Here is a 19,335-nt window from a genome sequence, read left to right on the forward strand (position 1 = left end):
GCATATAGTAGGCCCTAGGGTCAACCAAACCTACCAAAAAAGAAGATACTAATGAAAAGTTTACATAATTTGAGAAGAATTAACATACCAATATAATTTAGAACTGTGTTTCTTTAGCCAGGCTTGGTAGTGTGTGCCTGTAATCACAGTACTTGGGAGACAGGAGGATCACAAGTTCAAGGCCAGCCTCTGCAACTCAACAAGACACGGTTTCCAAATAAAAAGTAAAAAGGAGATGGTACATGCCTGTCATCCCAGCACTTGGGGTCTGAGACAGAAGGATTGCAAGTTCCAGGCCAGCCTCAGCAACTTAGTGAGATCCTATTTCAAAATTTAAAATAGGGGTATAGCTCATTTCCACCTCCACTACCAAAAACAAAAAGTGTTTTAAGTAAATAAAAAGTTCTTGGGGTGTAACTCAAAGATAGGGCACTCCTGGGCTCAATCCCAGTGCCGTAAAACAACAACAAAAACTTTGTTTCTCCTTTTCTTTAGTTCCTTGCAATATAATTGATACCTTGGCAAAAGCCCAGGAATAGAATCAGATTTTATGCATTAGTGGACATGACATTTTAAAAAGGAGGACAATTTGTCATCTATATAATAGATTTTTTTCACTGCCAATTACTTTTTTTTTTTTTTTTTTTTTTTTTTCAGTACTGGAGGTGAAACCCAGGGGCATTCTACCTCCGAGCTACACCCCAGCCCTTTTTTTTAATCTTTATTTTGAAACAGGGTCTCAGTTGCAAGGGGCCTCACTAAGTAGTTGAGGCTGGCTGCAAACGGCTATCCTTCTGTCTCAGCCTCCCAAATGCTGGGATTACAAGTGTGCGCCACTATGCCAGGCTGTAAATGACTTTTTTAAATGGTTTTAAGTACCCGGACGTGGTGGCGCATACTTGTAATCCCAGTATTCGGGAGGCTGAGACTGGAGGATCACGGTTCATGGAGAGCCTCGGCTACTTAGTGAGGCCCTCCGCAACATAGAGACCCTGTTTCAAAATAAAGAATAAAAAATAGGGCAGGGGGTATAGCTCAGAGGTCAAATGCCCCTGGGTTCCATCCCCAGACCCACAATAAATAAACAAACAAACAAACAAATGGTTTTATTTATTTTGTCTTATGACATGCTGTATCAGTTGTCCTTATATTGCTTTATGTCTTTGAACTACTCAGATTTCTTTTAGTCGTGTGTGTGTGTGTGTGTGTGTGTGTGTGTGTGTGTGTGTATTATTTACTGAAGATGGAACCCAGGGGCTTTCTACCTCCGGGCTATACTCCCAGACCTATTTTATACTTTATTTGGAAACAGGGTCTCACTAAGTTGCTGAGAGCCTCACTAAGTAGCTGAGGCTGGCTTCGAACCTGTGCAGTCCTCCTGTCTTAAAGCACACCGTTGTCTTTCAGTGTGCACAAGAGTATAAGCGTCTTCCCGAGTCTCTCTATCCATACACTTACAATCCCAAGATGAGCCTGGACATCGGCACAGTGCAGGATGGCCGTCTGCGCAGTAGCAGAGTGCCCACAGCTGATCCCCCAGACCACCCAGGGGAGGACGCCGAGGTAGGGCGGGGCGGGGCGGGGCGGGGCGTGTGCAAGGCAGAGGCTTCCTTCCCGACACTGTCGGTTTTCTTTGAGTAGCCAGATCATTTGCCTGTAGAAGACAATTACACAGACAACATGGACAGTGATGTGGAATCTGCACTGCCAAACGGAAATGGAAGAAATGACTCTAAAGGAGGTAAGGTATTGTACGTTACAGAAAAAGAGTAAAAATGTATCCTCCATGCAAGTGTCTGTATCAGAAAGATAACTTTCTGTCTTTTATTAGCAACTGTATTTACTGTATAGATAGCCCAATTTTATTTTGTCATTGTTTGTTGATAGGCATTATTTATAGGTTATTTTTATTTCTTGCTAGTATAAATAGTGCTACACTGAATACCCTTATAAGTGTTCCTTTTGTTTTGATGCTGGGGATTGAGACCAAGGGCTACCTTTGAGGAGCTACTCCTCTGGCCCTTTTTCTTTTTTCTTTTCTTTTCCTTTTTGTGGTACTGGGGTTCGTGGAAGCCCTTCTACCTTCAGGCTACACTCCTAGACCTATTTTATATTTTTATTTGGAAATAGGGTCTCTTAAGCCAGCGCGGCTGGCTTCGAACCTGCGCGATCCTCCTGTCTCCGCCTCCCAAGCACGGAGATTACAAGCGTGCGCCACCACGCCCAGCGCTCCTCCAGCCATTTTTTTAATTTTTGTTTTGAAACAGGGTCTCGCCGGGCATAGTAGCACACGGTTGTAATCCCAGCATTCGCGGATAGCCTCAGCTACTTAGGCCCTCTGCAACTTAGTGAGACCTTATTTCAAAATAAAGAATAAAAAATAGGGCTGGGGGTATAGCTCAGAGGTCAGATGCCCCTGGGTTTCATCTCCTAGCCCTACCCCCAAATAAAGAAACAGGGTCTCAGGTTGCTGAGAGTTTCACTACATTGCTAAGGCTGGTCTTGAACCTGCGATGGTCCTGTCTCAGCCTCCCAAGTACTGGGCTTACAGGCCTGCACCACCACGCCTAGCAGGTGCTCTCTTTTCTATTTTGGTGGTACTGGGGATGGAACCCAGGGGCATTCCATCTCCGAGCTATACCCCGAGCTCTATTTTTTATTCTTTATTTTGAAACAGGGTTTCACTGACTTCCAAGGGCCTCACTCAGTGGCTGAGGCTGGCCATGAATCACAGTCCTGTCTGAGCCTCCCGAGTGCTGGGATGACAAGTGTGCGCCTCCACGGCCTGCCCGGGCTCTGTCCTTAGTAGACTGCAGCCCTCCACTGCCCTCACTAACCCTGCCTCGCTCCCCGTCACTCGCCTGTGTGACTGCTCTGCTGTGTCCACTCTATAAGTATTTATCGGGCACTTCGCCATCTAGCCTATAGATTCCCAAACTTAGAAGGAAATTATTCAGCCCGTCCCCACCCTGTGGCTGTGCGCACGCGCGCCTATATGCTCACATGTTTGTGCAACTTAGTGAGACCCTCTTTCAAAATAAAGAATAAATAAATAGGGCAGGGGATGTAGCTCAGAGGTAGAATGCCCCTGGGTTCCATTCCTAGTACCTCCAAAAATAAGAAATGGAAGGACACTATGTTGTCTGTGTTTTCAAGGAGCATTGACTCGGAATCTCAGTGCAGTGGGCTCCCGCCCGGCTCGGGTCACAGGCAGCCGGGGAGCTCCACGCAGGACGATCACGACAGTCTTGGAAGGGCTTCATAAAAGGCCGCCTTTCATTCTGGATCATATAGAGGTGGCACGTTACTGCAGCCTGTGGAAGTAGGGAGTGTCCATCGAGTCAGTCACTTCTGTTCAGCCAGATCTATACAAAGTGGCTTTTTCTGCACACGATCAGAAAGACTCACTTGCACGGTGCGCTCGTTTGCCTCCAGTTCTGACGCAGACCCTGGAGATGCGAGAGAACTTCCAGAAGCAGCTGCAGGAGCTCATGTCGGCGACCTCCATCGTGAAGCCGCGCGGCCAGAGGCTGTCCCTCTCCAGAAGCGGCGGTAACAGCGTCTCGTCGACCCCCGACAGCGCGCGCTCTGCGCGCAGCGGGCGGAGCCGGGTCCTGGAGGCGTTGAGGTGTGTGCCCGTCCCGGAGGCACGGCGTTAGGCAGCTCCTTTAGGGACCTGGCACCCCATTTTGTGAGCTGGCTCTTGTCTGCCGGTGGTGCGGGTGGTCGTGTGGTCCTGGTGATTGAAGCCCAGGGCACTCTACCTCTGAGCCAAGTCCCCAGCCCTTTTCAGTTTTTCCAAACAGTCTTATTAAGTTGCTGAGGCTGGCCTCAAGCCTGTGATTCTCCTGTCTCAGCCTCCCAAGTACTGAGATGATGGATGACCAGGCTCTGCTTTAAGCAGTAAGGCAGATTAGAACATCACGGTTTAGGATGTGAAAGAGTTTTAAGGGTTAGACCTCCAGCCTCGTTAGCCGCAGCAGTGTTCTGTTCCTGTATCACTTAGTTTTGGCCCTGTGCCGACTGGCTTTTTCCTTCCTGGTGTTTCCTTCTTCCCTTCCCTGCTCTGAGCAGTTGTAGAATTCTTCCTTGGAGGCGGGGAGCGGTGTGGAGCCGGTTCCAGTGCGAGCACCGGCCTCAGATGCGGCCGCGCGCGTGCTGTTCATGGCCTCCGTGAGATGGAAGTGGAAGCGGCTTCGGATCCGCCTCAGTGATTGGCTTTGGCTCTGTGTGGTCCTGGGGTGAGCCCGGGCCTCGAGTGGCCCCGACGAGGGCTCTGCCGCGGACTTGGACCCCTCTTACTTTTGTTTGTTTTGTTTTGATTGTTTTTTAAATACTGTGGGTTGAACCTGAGGACATTTTTACCTCTGAGCCACACCCAGTCTTTTTTTTTTTTTCCCTGCGGTCCTGGGGATGGAGGGTCTCACTGAGTTGCAGAGGGCCTCGCTAAGTAGCTGAGGCTGTCTGCAAACCACAATCCTCCTGTCTCAGCCTCCCAAGTACTGGAGTTACAAGCATGTGCCACCATGCCCGGCTTGGGAGAAACATGTTAAAAAGAAAAGTTTCCCTAGGCTCATGTCCTTAATAAATATTTTCAAGCCCCTCCTCTGCTAGATGGTGGTATGTAAAAGTGAACCCACCTTCGTACTCCAACTCAGGGAGTCTGTGCGCTTGAGTCTTGGTCTGGCTGTCTGTGTACTTTATGTTGTCGCCTTTACTCCGTAGGCAGTCTCGACAGATAGTGCCTGATGTGAACACGGAGCCGTCCCAGAATGAGCAGATCATCTGGGATGACCCCACAGCAAGGGAGGAGCGAGCCAGGCTGGCCAGCAGCCTGCAGTGGCCCTGCTGCCCCACCCAGCACTCCGAGCTCCAGGGCGGCGCGGAGAAGCCGGAGGGCGCGGGTGCTGCCCCTCGAGGGCCTGCGCACGACCCGGAAGAGGCCGCACAGGGTGAGGAGGGGAAGCTGTGGGCGTGTTTCTACCAGGTACTTGCGAGCCTCTTTAAGATAAGGACGCGGTGGTCACAGCTGCACGTGCAGATAAAAGGCTCCCTGGACATTGCTGGTTTGGATTTAAACTTGAGAGTCAGAAAAGTAAGTGAGCGATTCAGATTATCAGTAAATGGAAGGATGCTGTTGCCTGGCTTTGGGAATGCGGGCTCCGCGTCTGCAGCGCGGCTCTCGCCGGGCTCTGGTGGGCTCGCCCGGCTTCCTCATCTCCGGCCCGAGCCGCGCCGGGCTCTCAGGACCGTGGCTCCTGCTGAGCCTCCTGCTGTTTTTCCTCCTTAGCTTTTCCTTGAAAACAGACTTATCTCTGCCTTGGATTTTCTCCGAGTATAGATTTGCCTTCATTGTGTGAATTTGGGTTATATTTATTTATTTTTGCAGTACCAGGAATTGAACCCAGGGGCATTCTGCCTCTGAGCTACACCCCCAGCCCTATTTTATTCTTTATTTTGAAATAAGATTTCACTAAGTTGTGGAACCTGTGATTCTTCTATTTCAGCCTCTCAGGTACTGGGATTACAAGCAAGCACCACCATGCCTGGCTTTACAACTTTACTGATGAAAGTTTAGTACTTAAAGAAATGGTTAGAGAAACATGTGTACCACATTTTTTAATGCTAAATAGTTAGTGGTGACGTGCACTTGTGATCCCAGTACTTGGAAGGCTGAGACAGGAGGATCACAAGTTTGAGGATAGCTTCAGCAACTTAGCCAGGCCCTCCACAATTTTGAAACCCTGTTTCAAAATTAAAAAAAAAAAAAAAAAGATAGGGTTGGGCATGTAGCTCAGAGATAGAATACCCCTGGGTTCAATCTCTAGTATCACAGAAAGTAATTAAACTAATTAATTAAAAAATGAGTACAGTTAATTAGTTGCACTTACTTACAAGCTCTAGAAATAGGGTTCTTTTGCATATACCTTTCACAGGCAGAGCTTGCGTCCAGAACTTGTTCTTAGCTGTCTTTGGACAGGATCACACTGGAGTGTTTTATTTCCCACAGCTGTCTGTGATCCTGGAATTGTGTGTGTGACCGAAGTCCCCAAACACCCCAACAGTGAAGAACCAGAAACTCCCACAAAGGAGAGCCGCCTGATCCCCACGCCGCAGGCCCCCAGCATCGCCTTCCCCCTCGCCAACCCGCCCGTGGCGCCGCAGCCTGGAGAAAAGGTGTGGGGCTGGGGGCTCCGGGCCTCGCGGTCCTGCTGCGGTAGACCTCGGGGTCACGGGCCTCCGTGACGAGAGCCCTCGTCCACTCGGGACGAGTGGGCGGCACTGTAAAGTAATGGGTTTGCTGGTGCTTTTCATGTTCACTTTCCTCTAAAATCAAACTCTTCCATCCAGATTATAACAATAGAGGAGACTCATGAAGAATTAAAAAAATACATATTTCAGTTGTCATCACTGAACCCTCAGGAACGTATCGATTATTGTCATCTCATCGAAGAACTAGGTACTGCTATTTTAACTAAAAATGTCCCGTGATGGTCTTACTTGGAATTCAGATATAGTCATATTGACACCATTTGTAAGGTGTAGAGATTGAGGAAAAGAATGTGGCGCCTGGCCAAGATGTACCTTGAGTCAGCACTAGAACTTGGGTTCTATACAAATTGTGAACCTAAAGTCGCAAGTTGTGGGGCATAAAGATTAAAACCCACAGTTCCAGGTTAAGAATCACCTGTCCTAGCTGGGCTGGCAGTGCACACCTGTAACCCTGAGCTGCCGTGTCTGGCACCGCGGAGGACGCTGGGCTCCACAGCACTGCAGAAAGGGCGGGGTGGCAGATTGAAAGACGGCAGAGTTGTGATCATTTAGCACTAAGTGGCCGGTGTGTCGGGTTCTTTTTACTGTTTCATCTTTGTAGTCCAGTTTTTGTAATAGTTTTATATGCCAGGGTGTTGTGGACAGTGTCCGCATAGCCGAGGTGGCTTTCTCCTAGAAGCAATAGTCGGCTCAGCGCCGCTCTCCCTGCGCAGGTGGGCAGGTGATGGAGAAACAGTGCTTCGACCCCAGCTGCACGCACATCGTGGTGGGGCATCCTCTGCGGAACGAGAAGTACCTGGCCTCCGTGGCGGCGGGGAAGTGGGTGCTGCACCGCTCCTACCTGGAGGCCTGCAGGGCCGCCGGGCGCTTCGTGCAGGTCTGTGCTTGATTTTTCCTTGAAAGTAAATGTCGGGAGGGACCCCAGCGCGGTCACCAGCGTCCGTGGGGTGAAGTAACCACCCCTGACCAGTTGGCTTATGCCGGGGTCGCCGGGTTCAGCTCTATTCACTTTTTAAGTTAGTCTGAAGGTCAGTGTTCTTTTTTAAATTGAAATTTCATTCTCATCATGAGAAAGTCTCAAGATTATCTTATTGTCAGCTTTTCTTTTCACTATTTGCCCAATGAATATTAACTAGTGATTGTAAACTGTCACAGTAAGTATCTACATGGGGTTCTTGAAGTTTTCAGTAAGGACCCATTAGGGATCCCTTCTGTGGACAAGTAATCAGGTTTTCATACATACCTCCTTTGAGAAAGGAAGAAATTCTGTGAAATAACTCTTACAGCAGGTGAAATCTAAATTGGTAACCTAAATATTACTGATTGCCAACATGTAGATACCATGGTGTTTCTTGTTAATGAGTATTTTTAAAGCCAGACATACTTGACTAAGCCAAATTAATGTTTCCCCCATGCTCACAAAACGTTTCCTTGGTGCCGTCTGTACTTGCGGTGGGCGCCTGGCCTTCCTGAGCTCCGAGCCGTGGCGCGCTGGCGTAGCTTGCTGACTGACTTCCTCTCTAGGAGGAGGACTATGAATGGGGAAGCAGCCCCATCCTGGAAGCCTTGACGGGGATCAGCGTGCAGCAGCGAAGGCTAGCCCTTGCAGCAATGCGGTGGAGGAAGAGGCTCCAGCAGAGACAAGCGTCGGGCGTCGTGGAGGTGCTGATGCGGGGCCCGGTGGAGAGCGCCCGCTGTGAAGCCAGCTCAGCAACTTAGCAAGGCCCTGTTTCAAATTTAAAAATAGGGCTGGGAGTGTAGCTCAGAGGTAGAATGCCCCTGGGATCAGTCCCTTGGGAACAACAAGAAAATAATTTATAGCCAAGTGGTAGCCTACACCTGTAACTCCAGCTACTGTACCTGGGAGGCTGAGGCAGGAGGATCGTGAGTTGGAGACTGGCCTGGGCAGCATACTGAGGCCCTCTCAAGTAGGGTCTGAAGAGGAATGGGGCTTTAAAAGGGGTAGTGGTGCAGTGCTTGCTAGCCTGCAGCTCCAAATTCATTTCCCAGGACCAAAAAGATAGTAGTAATAATAACAATCTCTACGTGTAATCATGACCTGTCCTGTGCTCCTTCTGAAGAATTGTCAGCATCTAGCTTCAGTGGCTCCTGACCGGGTCCACACACTGCCCTGGAAGGGTTGTGCGCTTTGGGTGGATGGGAGAGAGAAGATGCGTCCTTGTTGCCAGCCTCTGATAGAAAGCTAGCGTAGCTTTTATAATTCTTCCTCGAACACGCGTATTGGTGCATCACACTTGTGCCTCGTAGCGCAGTGCAGAGTGACACATGTGCACAGCACTTCCCTCGGTCCCGTCCGCTCCTCCCCTTGCGTGTGCGCATCATTTGAAGGGTCCCTTCGCCAGGTCTCCTTCCCGTCGCCCCTCTGGGCAGCAATCACAGCCCCACAGCAGTAGTTATCAGACCCATGGCTCTTATTGCTTCTGTGGGTGGGACCCAGAGGCTGAGCTGCACCCCCGGCCCAGGTGTAGCAGAGTCATTCCAGGTTGCTGAGTCTCACCAAGTTGCTGAAGCTGTCCTCAAACCTGCAGTCGGTCCTCGTCTCCGCCTCCCAGGTACTGGGGTTACAGCTGTGCACCCACGCACCGGCTAGTTTTTAGATTTAATCTTTAGGATACGGCACATCTGAGCTGGAAGAACCGCAGATTCCAGGCCAGCCACAGCAAACGGGATTGATGTAATCTGCAGTCCTCCCCTCAGCCTCCCAAGAACTGGGTTCAGGTGCACGCTACCACAGCCATCTAACCCTTTTGATGACTTTAGAAAAATACTAGAGGGGCTGGGGATGGCTTAGTATAGACCACTTGCATGCCGTGTGGCGAGGCCCTGGTTCAGTCCCTAGCACTGAAGAAACAACACTAGAAAAGCCTGAACACTTGAGCTGCTTTGGGGGTGTACTGGGTATGGCACTCCCTGGTGCTTTACCTGAGCTACACCCCAGTCCTGTTTCTTTGAGTGTGTGTGTGTTAGTTACTAGGGATTGAACCCAGGGGCGTTCTACCTTCAAGCTACATCCTCAGCCTGATTGTATTTCTTATTTGGAAACAGGGTCTTACTAGGTTGATGAGTCATTACTTGCTGAGGCTGACCGCGAACCTGTAATTCTCCTGTCTCCGCCTCCTGAGTATTGGGATTACAGGCATGCACCTCCACGCCAGTCAAACCGCTTTAATGTTACTCAGTTGTTCAATTGTTTTCCTCATTCCTCAAGGATTTACCGAGGAATGGACCAGATAACTATGGCTGTGTGTTTCAGATTATTGTGACCAGAAATAACTACTCTGTGGCAGAAGTACAGGTTATAAGATTATTTGCTCACATAAAACTGAGTCAGGGTGTGTGGTGCACATCTCTAATCCTAGTGCGTGGGAGGCTGAGCCAGGAGGGTGGCATGTTCAAGTTCGAGGACAGCCTGAGCAAGGTGAGACGCTCACCACGTTTCCAAATAGAAAAGAGCGTTGCGTCTCAGCTGGAGTCCTGCGCGCTGCGCACCCTCGCCGTGTTTCCTCAGTGGTTGTGTGCTGCTGTTTGGTTACAGGGGGCATTCAGCGGCTGGAAGGTCATTTTACATGTCGATCCATCCCGAGAAGCCGGATTCAAACGCCTTCTGCAGTCAGGAGGAGCAAAGGTTTGTGATGTCATTTCCTGGGTTCTGTGCCCTGCCCGGCCGTGGTTGCTGTGGCCTGCCAGCTCCGTGGCCACGTGCCATCCGTGTGGACCACTCCGAGCCCTGGTCATCGCAGCTTTCTTGTCCTCTCGCTAGGTGCTGCCTAGTCACTCTGTGCCTTTATTTAAAGAGGCCACGCATCTCTTTTCTGACCTTAATAAACTGAAACCGGATGACTCGGGAATTAACATAGCAGAAGCTGCTGCCCAGAGCGTGCGCTGCCTGAGGACGGAGTACATTGCCGACTACCTGATGCAGGTGGGTGCCGCCCGGCGTGCAGAGGCGAGTGGGGATCGGGCGGCCAGCTCGACTCTTGTCTCCTGCTCTCTCCTCTGCCTACCCTCCTGTGTCCGTGTAATGGGCGTCTGTAAACACTTAGCATGGAGAGTGAATGTGACAAAGTTATAAAAATCTAAGTGCTCTCAAAGCTTTCACGATGCCTTTTAAGCCAGGTGGGTCACAGATTTGAGGCCAGCCTCAGCAACTTAGCGAGCGCACCACGAAGGCCTGCACCACTTTGCCCAGCTCTGTGACCCATTTAAAGCTATGTCTTTATGTGAGAGCTGAAGTTTGGGGTGTTTTTCCTCTAAGAATACGCAGTTGACCTGGCATGATGGTACTTGTCATCCCCGCACTCGGGAGGCTGAGACTGGAGGATCGTTGGTTCTGGACAGCTTCAACTACTTAGGGAGGCCCTCTGCAACTTAATGAGACCGTTTCAAAATAAAGAATGAAAAATAGGGCTGGGGTATAGCTCAGAGGTAGAATGCCCCTGGGTTCCATCCTCAGCGCTGAAAAATAAATAAATAATAATAATAATAATAATAGGGCCGGGAGTGTAGCTTGGAGATAGAAAGCCCCTGGATTCCATCCCTAGTACCACACACACAAAAAAATCTGCTCAGATTACGAGACCAAAAGAATCTATTACTTGATTACTTAAAATAAGTTTGAAATCTGAAAAAAAAGTTTACTTTTCCTTTTATAGGAATCTCCTCCTCCTGTGGAAAATTACTGTCTACCAGAAGCTGTTTCCTTTCTTCAGAATAATGAGGAGCCCGCACCCAGGCCCTCACAGAAGAGGAAAGCTCTCCCAGAGGAGAGCAAGACGAAGCGACCCCGGGCCCTCTGATGGCGCCTCTGGCGCGCCGGACGCGGGGCTCCAGCAGCCCAGCAGAACCGCGGGCAGCTGCCCCAGGAGGGAACGAGGCCCCCGCTCAGGTTTGCACCACCTGAGATTTTAATCACTGACGCACTGTTTAATAAAGCCTTACATGAACTAACAACAAAGGGATCCAGCTCCTCGCCCGCCCGCGGGCCGCGCTGCCCTGTGGGGGCCCTCTGTGTCTTTCTTGTAAATATCAGCAATGAGTTTAGCTTCAAAATGTCGTCCTTAACTCACGAAAACAAAGTTGTCTATTGGGATTTATTCATGGTTTTCCAGCTTTTATTTTCTCACCATTTAACCTCTTTTAGCAGGAGCCTGAGCCCAGGGTTGAATGCAGAGGCTGGGGCTTAACCCTAGAATCACCTGTGTGTATATATGTATATGTGTTTGTACAGACCTCCATGATGATGGCCAAGTTTGGGCACCAAAACTTGGAAAATGTGACAATAAAGAATAAAAATAGTGACTCAAATTAGTATTAAGATGTGCTGAGATCTGTTGAAGCAATAAAAGAATTGTAAAAGTTAGAACCAAATTGTTAATTATACTTCTGATGTTTAGTATTCGTGCAGATTTTTTCTGTCAGTTTCTAAGAACCCTTCTGTTAGAACTGAGTTACAATGGCCTTTATTATGCTATACTAAGCACAAGTACCGTGCATTACCACAGTCTTCTAGGAGTACCTCATCCTAGCCAGGCGTGCTGATGCGCACTTGGAGTCCAGCAGTTTGGAGGTGGAGACCGGAAGAGCTCGTTCGAGGCCAGCCTCAGCTGCTTAGCAAGGCCCTTCGCAACTCAGTGAGACCCTGTTTCAAGAAAAAAATAGGGCTGAGGGTGTAGCTCGGAGGAGTAACGCCTCTGAGTTCCATCCCTACAACAAAAGAGTAAAAATATAAAAATAGGCCCGGTACTGCCCAAGGGAAGAAATAAGCCAAAAGCAAAGCACTGGGAATGTGGCTCTGGTAGGGCCCTGGGTTCAGTCCTCAGTGCCACAAAGGTAAGTGAATAAATATAAAATTAAGTGGAAGCCGGGCTTGGTAGCACATGCTTGTAATCCTAGTACTTGGGAGGACAGCCTCAGCCAGTAGCGAGACTGTTAACAACCTAGGAAGAACCTGTTATAAGAAAATAGGTCTGAGGTTGTAGCTCAGAGGTAGAATCTCTCTGGGTTCAATTCCCAGTATCCCCAAAACAAAAATAAAATAGGGCTGGGGTGTATCTTAGAGAGAGGAGAGAGATCGCCCCTGGATTCAATCCCCAGTACTACCACCACGGGGAAAGTTAAAAGAACTACACAGAACTACGAACCAAGACCACAATGAGATGTTACTTCACTCTTGCTGAAGGCTAGAATTAAGGATTCGCCCACAAAACACGAGTGAGGTGTAGAGAAACTGAAGCCCTCAGCATTGCTGCTGGGGATGAAACGCATCTATTTTTCTTTTTTCCAGTACTAGGGGTGGAACCCAGGGGCATTCTATCTCCAAGCTCCATCCCCAGCCCTGTTCTTTTTTTTTTTTTTTTGTGTGTGGTACCAGAAATGGAACCCAGAGGCTTTTCTACCTTTGGGCTATACTCCCAGGCCTATTTTATATTTTATTTGGAAACAGGGTCTCACTGAGTTGCTGAGAGCCTAGTAGCTGAGGCTGGCCTTGAACCTGTGTGATCCTCCAGTCTCAGCCTCCCAAGGGCTGGGATTACAAGTGTGCCCACCACGCCTGGCTCTATTGCTTTTATTTTGAAACAGGGTCTCACTGAATTGCCAAGGGCCTAAGTAGCAGAGGCTGTCAGAACCACAATCCTGTTTCAGCCTCCTCAATGCTGGGGTTACAAGCAAGCAGCGCCACACCCGGCTGGTGCAGCTATTTTTTAAGACTCTGGGAGGTTCTAATTTCATTTCCAAAAGAATGGGAAACATACAGACACAAAAACCCCTGTACTTCCAAGTTTACAGCAACATTGTTATGACGGCCAAAACCAAATGCCCACCACCCCAGGAATATATAAAATTACACAAGATGTATCCACACCTTGATGTGTTTAGCAAAAAACAAAACAAAAAACAACCTGATACAAGACTGAAAGGCAGCCATAAAGGATCTCATAATCTTGTTTACACACCAGAATACCCAGAACAGAGAAACCTACAGAAACAAAGTCGCTCCTGGGGCTGGGACACTGGAGGGCCAGAAATGCTCACAGCTGGGAGTCCTTTGGAGTGATGAAAATGTGGAGGAATAGGTAGGGCCGGGCATGGTGGCGTCTGCCCGTAACCCCAGGACTTGGGAGGCAGACCAGGGCTCACAGGTTCACAGCCAGCCTCAGCTACTTAGGCCCTCCACAACTTAGTGTGACCCTGTTTAAAAACAAAAAAAAAAAGCCGGGCGTGGTGGCGCACACTTGTAATCCCCGCGCTTGGGAGGCAGGGACATGAGGATCGAAGCCAGCCGCGTGTGCTGGCTTAGGAGACCCTGTTTCCAAATAAAAATGTAAAAATAGGTCTGGGAGTGTAGCCCGGAGTAGAAGGACTTCCAGGAACCCCAGTACCACCTAAATAAATAAATAAAAAATAGGGCTGTGGGTGTAGCTCAGGGGTAAAATGCTCCTGGGGTAAATCCTCAGTACAAAATACATGGCTCAGTGCTAAGCATCGCTGGGTTCAGTCTGTAGTACCAGGGAAAAAATCAGGTAGTCAGTCAGGCGTGGTGGCGCATGCTTGTAATCCCAGTACTTGGGAGGCTGGAACAGGAGGATCGCAGCTTAGTAGCCAGCCTCAGCTACTTGTGAGGCCCTCTGCAACTTAGTGAGACCGTGTTTCAAAATAAATAAAAAATAGGGTTCAGCCAACCCCTGGCACCAGAAACCAAAATAGGGTAGTCAAGAAAAACATCTCGAGGACTTCCGGGAAGATGGCGACCGAGAAAAGCGGGGCTTAAGAGTCCCGCTAACAACCAATCTCCATTACCACAAAAAGAGCGCCTTTCATAGCCAGAAAACACCATCACCAGAAAAACAAAAAAACCACCAGGCTCCAGAGAGAAAGCGGACTGAGAACAGAGCTCAGGGCCACAGAGGAGACACACGCGCCCGAGGACGCGGCAGCAGCGCCATACTGCCGGCGGCAGCGGCGAACTCAGCGGACGGCTACAGCAAGCCGAGGTGAGCTGATGCGGAACAGCCAGGCGGGATCTTTCGGCGCAGACGGCATTTAAAGCTCCCAGTGGCTGAGCTCAGCACACGCTGCAGGGATTCAGCGTGGAAATCAAAACCAGAGAAGAAAAAATATGCCAGCCTCATGGCCGAGGGCGTGGCAGAGGCGCCATATTGCCACCGGCGGCGGCAGCAGCAGTGAATTCACCGAGTCCAGTACAGCTACATCTACGTACTCAAGAACAGTGAGTCAAATTGCGGGCCACAGAGGAGAAATCCCAGTATTGTGCCTCCTGGGACTTGACCCAGTGAGGGAGTGGTGGTGGCAGAGATATCACACCATAGGAGAGCGTGCAACCTGGCACCCCCCCATAGTTTAAAGCAGCCTCTATCGACTCCCTGGGTCGGAGACTCTGTGATACAACCCAGTAAAGGAGTAGTAGGGTCTGAGATAATACAGACTCGAGATCCAGAGCACCTTAAGTGAAGCCATAGTGACCCAAGGGAAGAACCCAGAGAAGGCACAAACCTCCGAAATCATGGGAAAGAGGAATAACACTGAAGTAATGAATGTGCACAACCCCACAACATCAGAACCTGATAAAACAGAAAATCAGAGATTTCTAGAAGATCAAATCAGGAAAATAACTGTAGAAATAATAGAGGTGCTTCGAAAAGAACTCAGAGAGAGCCAAAAAGAGATAAAGGATGCAATTAATGAAGTAAAGGCCTCAATTCAAAGCACAAACAACCGATTAGACCACATGGAGAACAGAATCTCGCTCTTAGAAGATGAGCAATCCAAAAATGAATGCATAGTTTCTAATCTAGAAAAAGATATCCAACAGCAGGAATCTGACATTGAAGAAATATGGGCCCATCTTAAGAGAGCTAACCTAAGAATAATTGGAATAGAGGAGGGAAAAGAAAGTGATACCAAAGGGATCAACAATCTCTTCAAGGAAGTAATAGCAGAAAATTTTCCAAATATAGAGCAAGAGGTTGATACACAGATCCAGGAAACTTATAGAACTCCCTTTAGACAGGATCGGAGAAGAGGATCCCCACGCCATATAATTGTCAAAATGACCAATGTGGAAGCCAAGCAGAGAATCTTAAAGGCAACAAAAACAAAGGGCCAAGTGACATTCAGAGGCAAACCAATTAGAATCACTCCAGACTTCCCAAACCAAGTCATGAGAGCCAGAAGGGCTTGGAGTAACATATTCCAAACTCTGAAAGAAAACAACTTCCAGCCAAAAATTTCCTATCCAGCAAAACTTTCTATCAAATTAGATGGAGAAATAAGAAGCTTCCATGACAAACAGAAACTGAAGGAATTTATGTCTTCAAAACTAGCGCTAGAGAAAATACTCAAAGAGATTAACTACAAAGAAGAAATAGGTAACACTCACCAGAACCAGAGAAACAAGAGTTTCCATCCAACAGACAACTAAGATTGGTTATCTGTGGAGATTCATTATTTATGTTAGTCTTTTACCTATCTCTAAATGGTATTGTTTGCCTTTATTGTTGTTAATTTTTACGATTTCTAGTTGGAATATTAATATACCTTCAGATATAGCATTTGGAAATATTTTATCCAATTCTATTAGTAACTTTTAACTCTGTTTACATTGTCTTTGGATATACAATATTTTCTTTTATTTTTTAGGGAGTTTGTATATTCTTCTGTTGCCTGTGCCATTGAAATCATATCCAAGAAATCACTGCCAATTTCAATGTTGTGAGGTTTTATGACCCAGATTTTCTCCTAAAAGTTTATAGTCTTAAGATTTATATTTAGGTCTTTTATCTAGTTTGAGTTAATACTTGTATGTGGGATTAGGTAAGGGTCCAATTTTATTCTTTTCCATGTAATTATTATTTTTCAACAATATTTAGTTAAAAGATTATTATTTCCACCACCAAATCTTCGTGGAAACCTTGTCAAAAATAACTTGACAACATAGGGAAGAAGTTAGCTCTAGGCTTGTATTTAACTCCAATGGTCTATATATCTGCCTTTAGAACAGTACTACACTGTTTCAATTATTGTAGCTTTATATGGTTTGAAATCAGAAAATATACATCTTCTAGCTTTGTTTTTGCTTCGAGATTGTTTTGGGTATCTAGAGTCCATATTCCATATCAGGATAGATTTTTTTCTGAAAAATAAATATATGATAGTTTCACCTAAAAAAAAGAAAAAAATATTCTCTGGTAAGAAAGAAAGCAAAAAGAAATATTGAAATGTTATCTTTAAGACATCAAAAGCTTGGTATCAGACAAATGAAACTGTTATGTGAGATTATCATTTTTAATTTTGGATAAATTGCTATAATACTAGATGTCAACCACTAAGCCAAGCATGGGAGGGAGGGATGGGGAGAGAATGGGATGGGGATCGGGTGGGGGCTGACTGGGCGATGTGTGCATGTATGTCTACAAAAGTTTGTATCCCACTATGATGTATGAATACAGTGCACCAATAAAATAAAATTAAAAAAAAAAAAAAAAAAAAAAGAAAAACATCTCAAGTATAATTGGTTAAGAAACATTTAAATTACCTAAAATATACTCTGGTCCAGAAATTTAGGGTATAATCCAAACCAATTCCACTCCTAATAGAGAAGAGTTACTCTCCCAGAGCAAAGAGGCCTTAACAATTGACTTGCCATTAATTTGAGTGAAGCACGGTCTAGGAGCACATGCCTGTAGTACAGCACGCCTGTAATACAGGACTGCAGATTCCAGACAACTTCAGCAAGACTAAGCGTTCTACCTCCAAGCTTCACCCCCAGCTCTTTTTATTTTGAAACAGGGTCTCAGAGTTGCAGGGGGCCTATATTAGAGGATCACAGACTCAAGGACAGCCTTAGCAGGTAGTGACACTCTCATCAACCTAATGAGACCTAAAAAACAAGAACAAAAAGCGAGGCTGGGGCATAGCTTGGTGGTAGAATGTCCCTGGGCTCAACCCCAGCACCACATACAAATAAAAAATAAGAGCTGTGCATGGTGGCGCATGCCTGTAATCCCAGTACTTGGGAAGTGTGCAGGCTCAGGACCAGCCTCAGCAACTAGCAACCTAGGCAAAAAGAAAGGGCTGGAGGTACGGCTTGGAGATAGGATGCTCAAATTTAAAAAAAAAAGGTTAAGGCTTTAGAAAAAACTGCCACATTCCATGACTCAGATCATTACTTTTTATTGAGTGTTAATGTTACAGAGTTCTTGCACTGCCAAACCATGCCTGAGAATCCAGGGAGGAAATGGTTCAGTGGACAGCCTCCCACCCATCACAGCACTGACATGTGATCATGAGCAGTGACAACTTCACAATCTCCCAAATTGTAACAAGAGTTGGGATTTGAATCTGCTGCAGTCTTCAGTCTCCAGTACAGCACGCCATTAAATAAGCCTCCTTCATCTCAGTCACTCAGTAACAACCCCGAGAAAATTTCATAGGAAAAACAACATGTTAAGAAAATGATGTGGCTCAAGGCCCACAAGATCGCTGTTAAGGTTTCTGGTTTCCAAATGAAGCCTTCAGTTTAACCAAGAATCTCTCCTGTCATCCAGCCTCCCTGGCTGGCCTGGGGCCTGCAGGGATGTCGGAGACCAGCCCGGAGCCCTCCGAGGGCTGGTCCCTGCGCTGACAAGTTCGAGCGCCAACTCCCACAGCCGCGCCCTAGCCAGGGCGGTTTTCCTCACCGTCTGCGCCCATCTGGACAGCAGCAAGCCTGCAACGCTGGCCTTTGGCAAAGGGACTTATTTTAAGAAAGCCAGATGTCAAGGGTCAGGTACCACTGTGAAACATTTCTAATGAACCAAAGCTACAAAACTAGAAGTTGCCAGACTATGGCACGGGGGTGGGGAGCTTCCGGCCCTTCAAAGACCAGTGCTGCTCGACAGCCTGGATGGTAATTATTCAGCACACAAGTGCTACACTGCTGTCTTCTGCCTTTGCACACACACACACTACAAAGACACGGAAAGGCGGGAACACAGCTGGCGGGACACTGCACCGCACTACAGAACATCCGACGCCTGAAGAATGTGGGCACAAGCGCTCAAGGGGTTCTTATCCAAGGGCACGCCGGACCTTGACTGAAGCGGGCGTGGGGTGAGGTTTGCTTGTGTTGCTCTGAACCTAAGGACAGGCCAGCGAACCCCTCGGCCTAAGCAGAAACCACCCGAGGAGGGGCCTTAGCAGCACCTGAAGGGCGCCCTGCACCGCCACCCTTGCCAAGGCTTTGGCTCCGCTCTAGGGATTGGCAAATTCAGACATCTCACAGTTCTAACAGATTCCAGGTTACTAGCTTCACCAATGATATGCTGTCAAAGAACTTATCCCAAGTCAATGCAATGAAGGCCGTAATGTGGACAAGGAAGTGCTATCCACACAAAACTTGTAAGGGAAACAAGACCACCCCCCCTCGGTGGACCCAAGTTGGTTAAGTTTAATCTGTAGCCATCTCAGACTACAACTCAAGTGTAAGTGAGAAAGCCCAGCCCTGACACGGCAAGTCCCAGGAGCCTGACGCCCAGCTACTGCAGACATCCCTCGGGGGCAAGCGCCGGGTGATAAGGTCACTTAAGTCTTCATCTTTTCAGCAGATCAGAGCCCAGGTGGCTGGTGGCTTTCTGCAGGGTCTGACAGGAATCCAAGAGAGCTGGCTTCAAGGTTCACACCGACACCCAACAGCTGGAGTCTTCCTGTCCAGGAGCTGTGATCCCCACGAAGTCCACGAGTGCAGCGAAGCTGAGGTAGTCGACCCTTACGAAGGCTCAGTATCTGAACGTAGACTGTTGAAATGACCACTAGCTGCAGGTTTTGGTTTTGTGTGTGCAGAGCAACTTTGAAAGAACACTGCTGAGTCTAGTTCTCGTGTTTATAGAGCACTGAACCCTAATCCAAAGTACAGAGCGGTCGTGGCACTGAGCCTCCGGCGCCAGAGGGGTGTGCGGCGCCGCCGTGGCCGAGTGAGACGGAGGACGAAGGCGGCTGGGCACTGCCGTGGTCCGGGCGCCTTGGCGGGCCAGGGAAGGCCGTTCC

The 19,335-nt window shown here is 48.1% G+C and overlaps 1 protein-coding gene across 1 annotated transcript in view; it reads left to right on the top strand.

Moving 5' to 3' along the window:
- TOPBP1 (DNA topoisomerase II binding protein 1) overlaps window positions 1–11,090 on the top strand; it is a gene marked incomplete at both ends in the record, with an annotated part of 41,031 nt that extends 29,941 nt beyond the window's left edge. Inside the window, 11 exons of the mRNA XM_080696614.1 lie at window positions 1,408–1,563; window positions 1,642–1,741; window positions 3,436–3,628; window positions 4,726–4,952; window positions 6,011–6,177; window positions 6,352–6,460; window positions 6,987–7,150; window positions 7,798–7,935; window positions 9,830–9,919; window positions 10,055–10,216; window positions 10,947–11,090. Coding sequence (XP_080552740.1) covers window positions 1,408–1,563; window positions 1,642–1,741; window positions 3,436–3,628; window positions 4,726–4,952; window positions 6,011–6,177; window positions 6,352–6,460; window positions 6,987–7,150; window positions 7,798–7,935; window positions 9,830–9,919; window positions 10,055–10,216; window positions 10,947–11,090 — 1,650 coding nt within the window. The remainder of the gene's footprint in view (window positions 1–1,407; window positions 1,564–1,641; window positions 1,742–3,435; window positions 3,629–4,725; window positions 4,953–6,010; window positions 6,178–6,351; window positions 6,461–6,986; window positions 7,151–7,797; window positions 7,936–9,829; window positions 9,920–10,054; window positions 10,217–10,946) is intronic.
- Window positions 11,091–19,335: the final 8,245 nt, after the last annotated feature.

Source organism: Muscardinus avellanarius (assembly GCF_963383645.1).
Source record: "Muscardinus avellanarius genome assembly, chromosome: 5".
Classification (NCBI taxonomy): Eukaryota; Metazoa; Chordata; class Mammalia; order Rodentia; family Gliridae; genus Muscardinus; species Muscardinus avellanarius.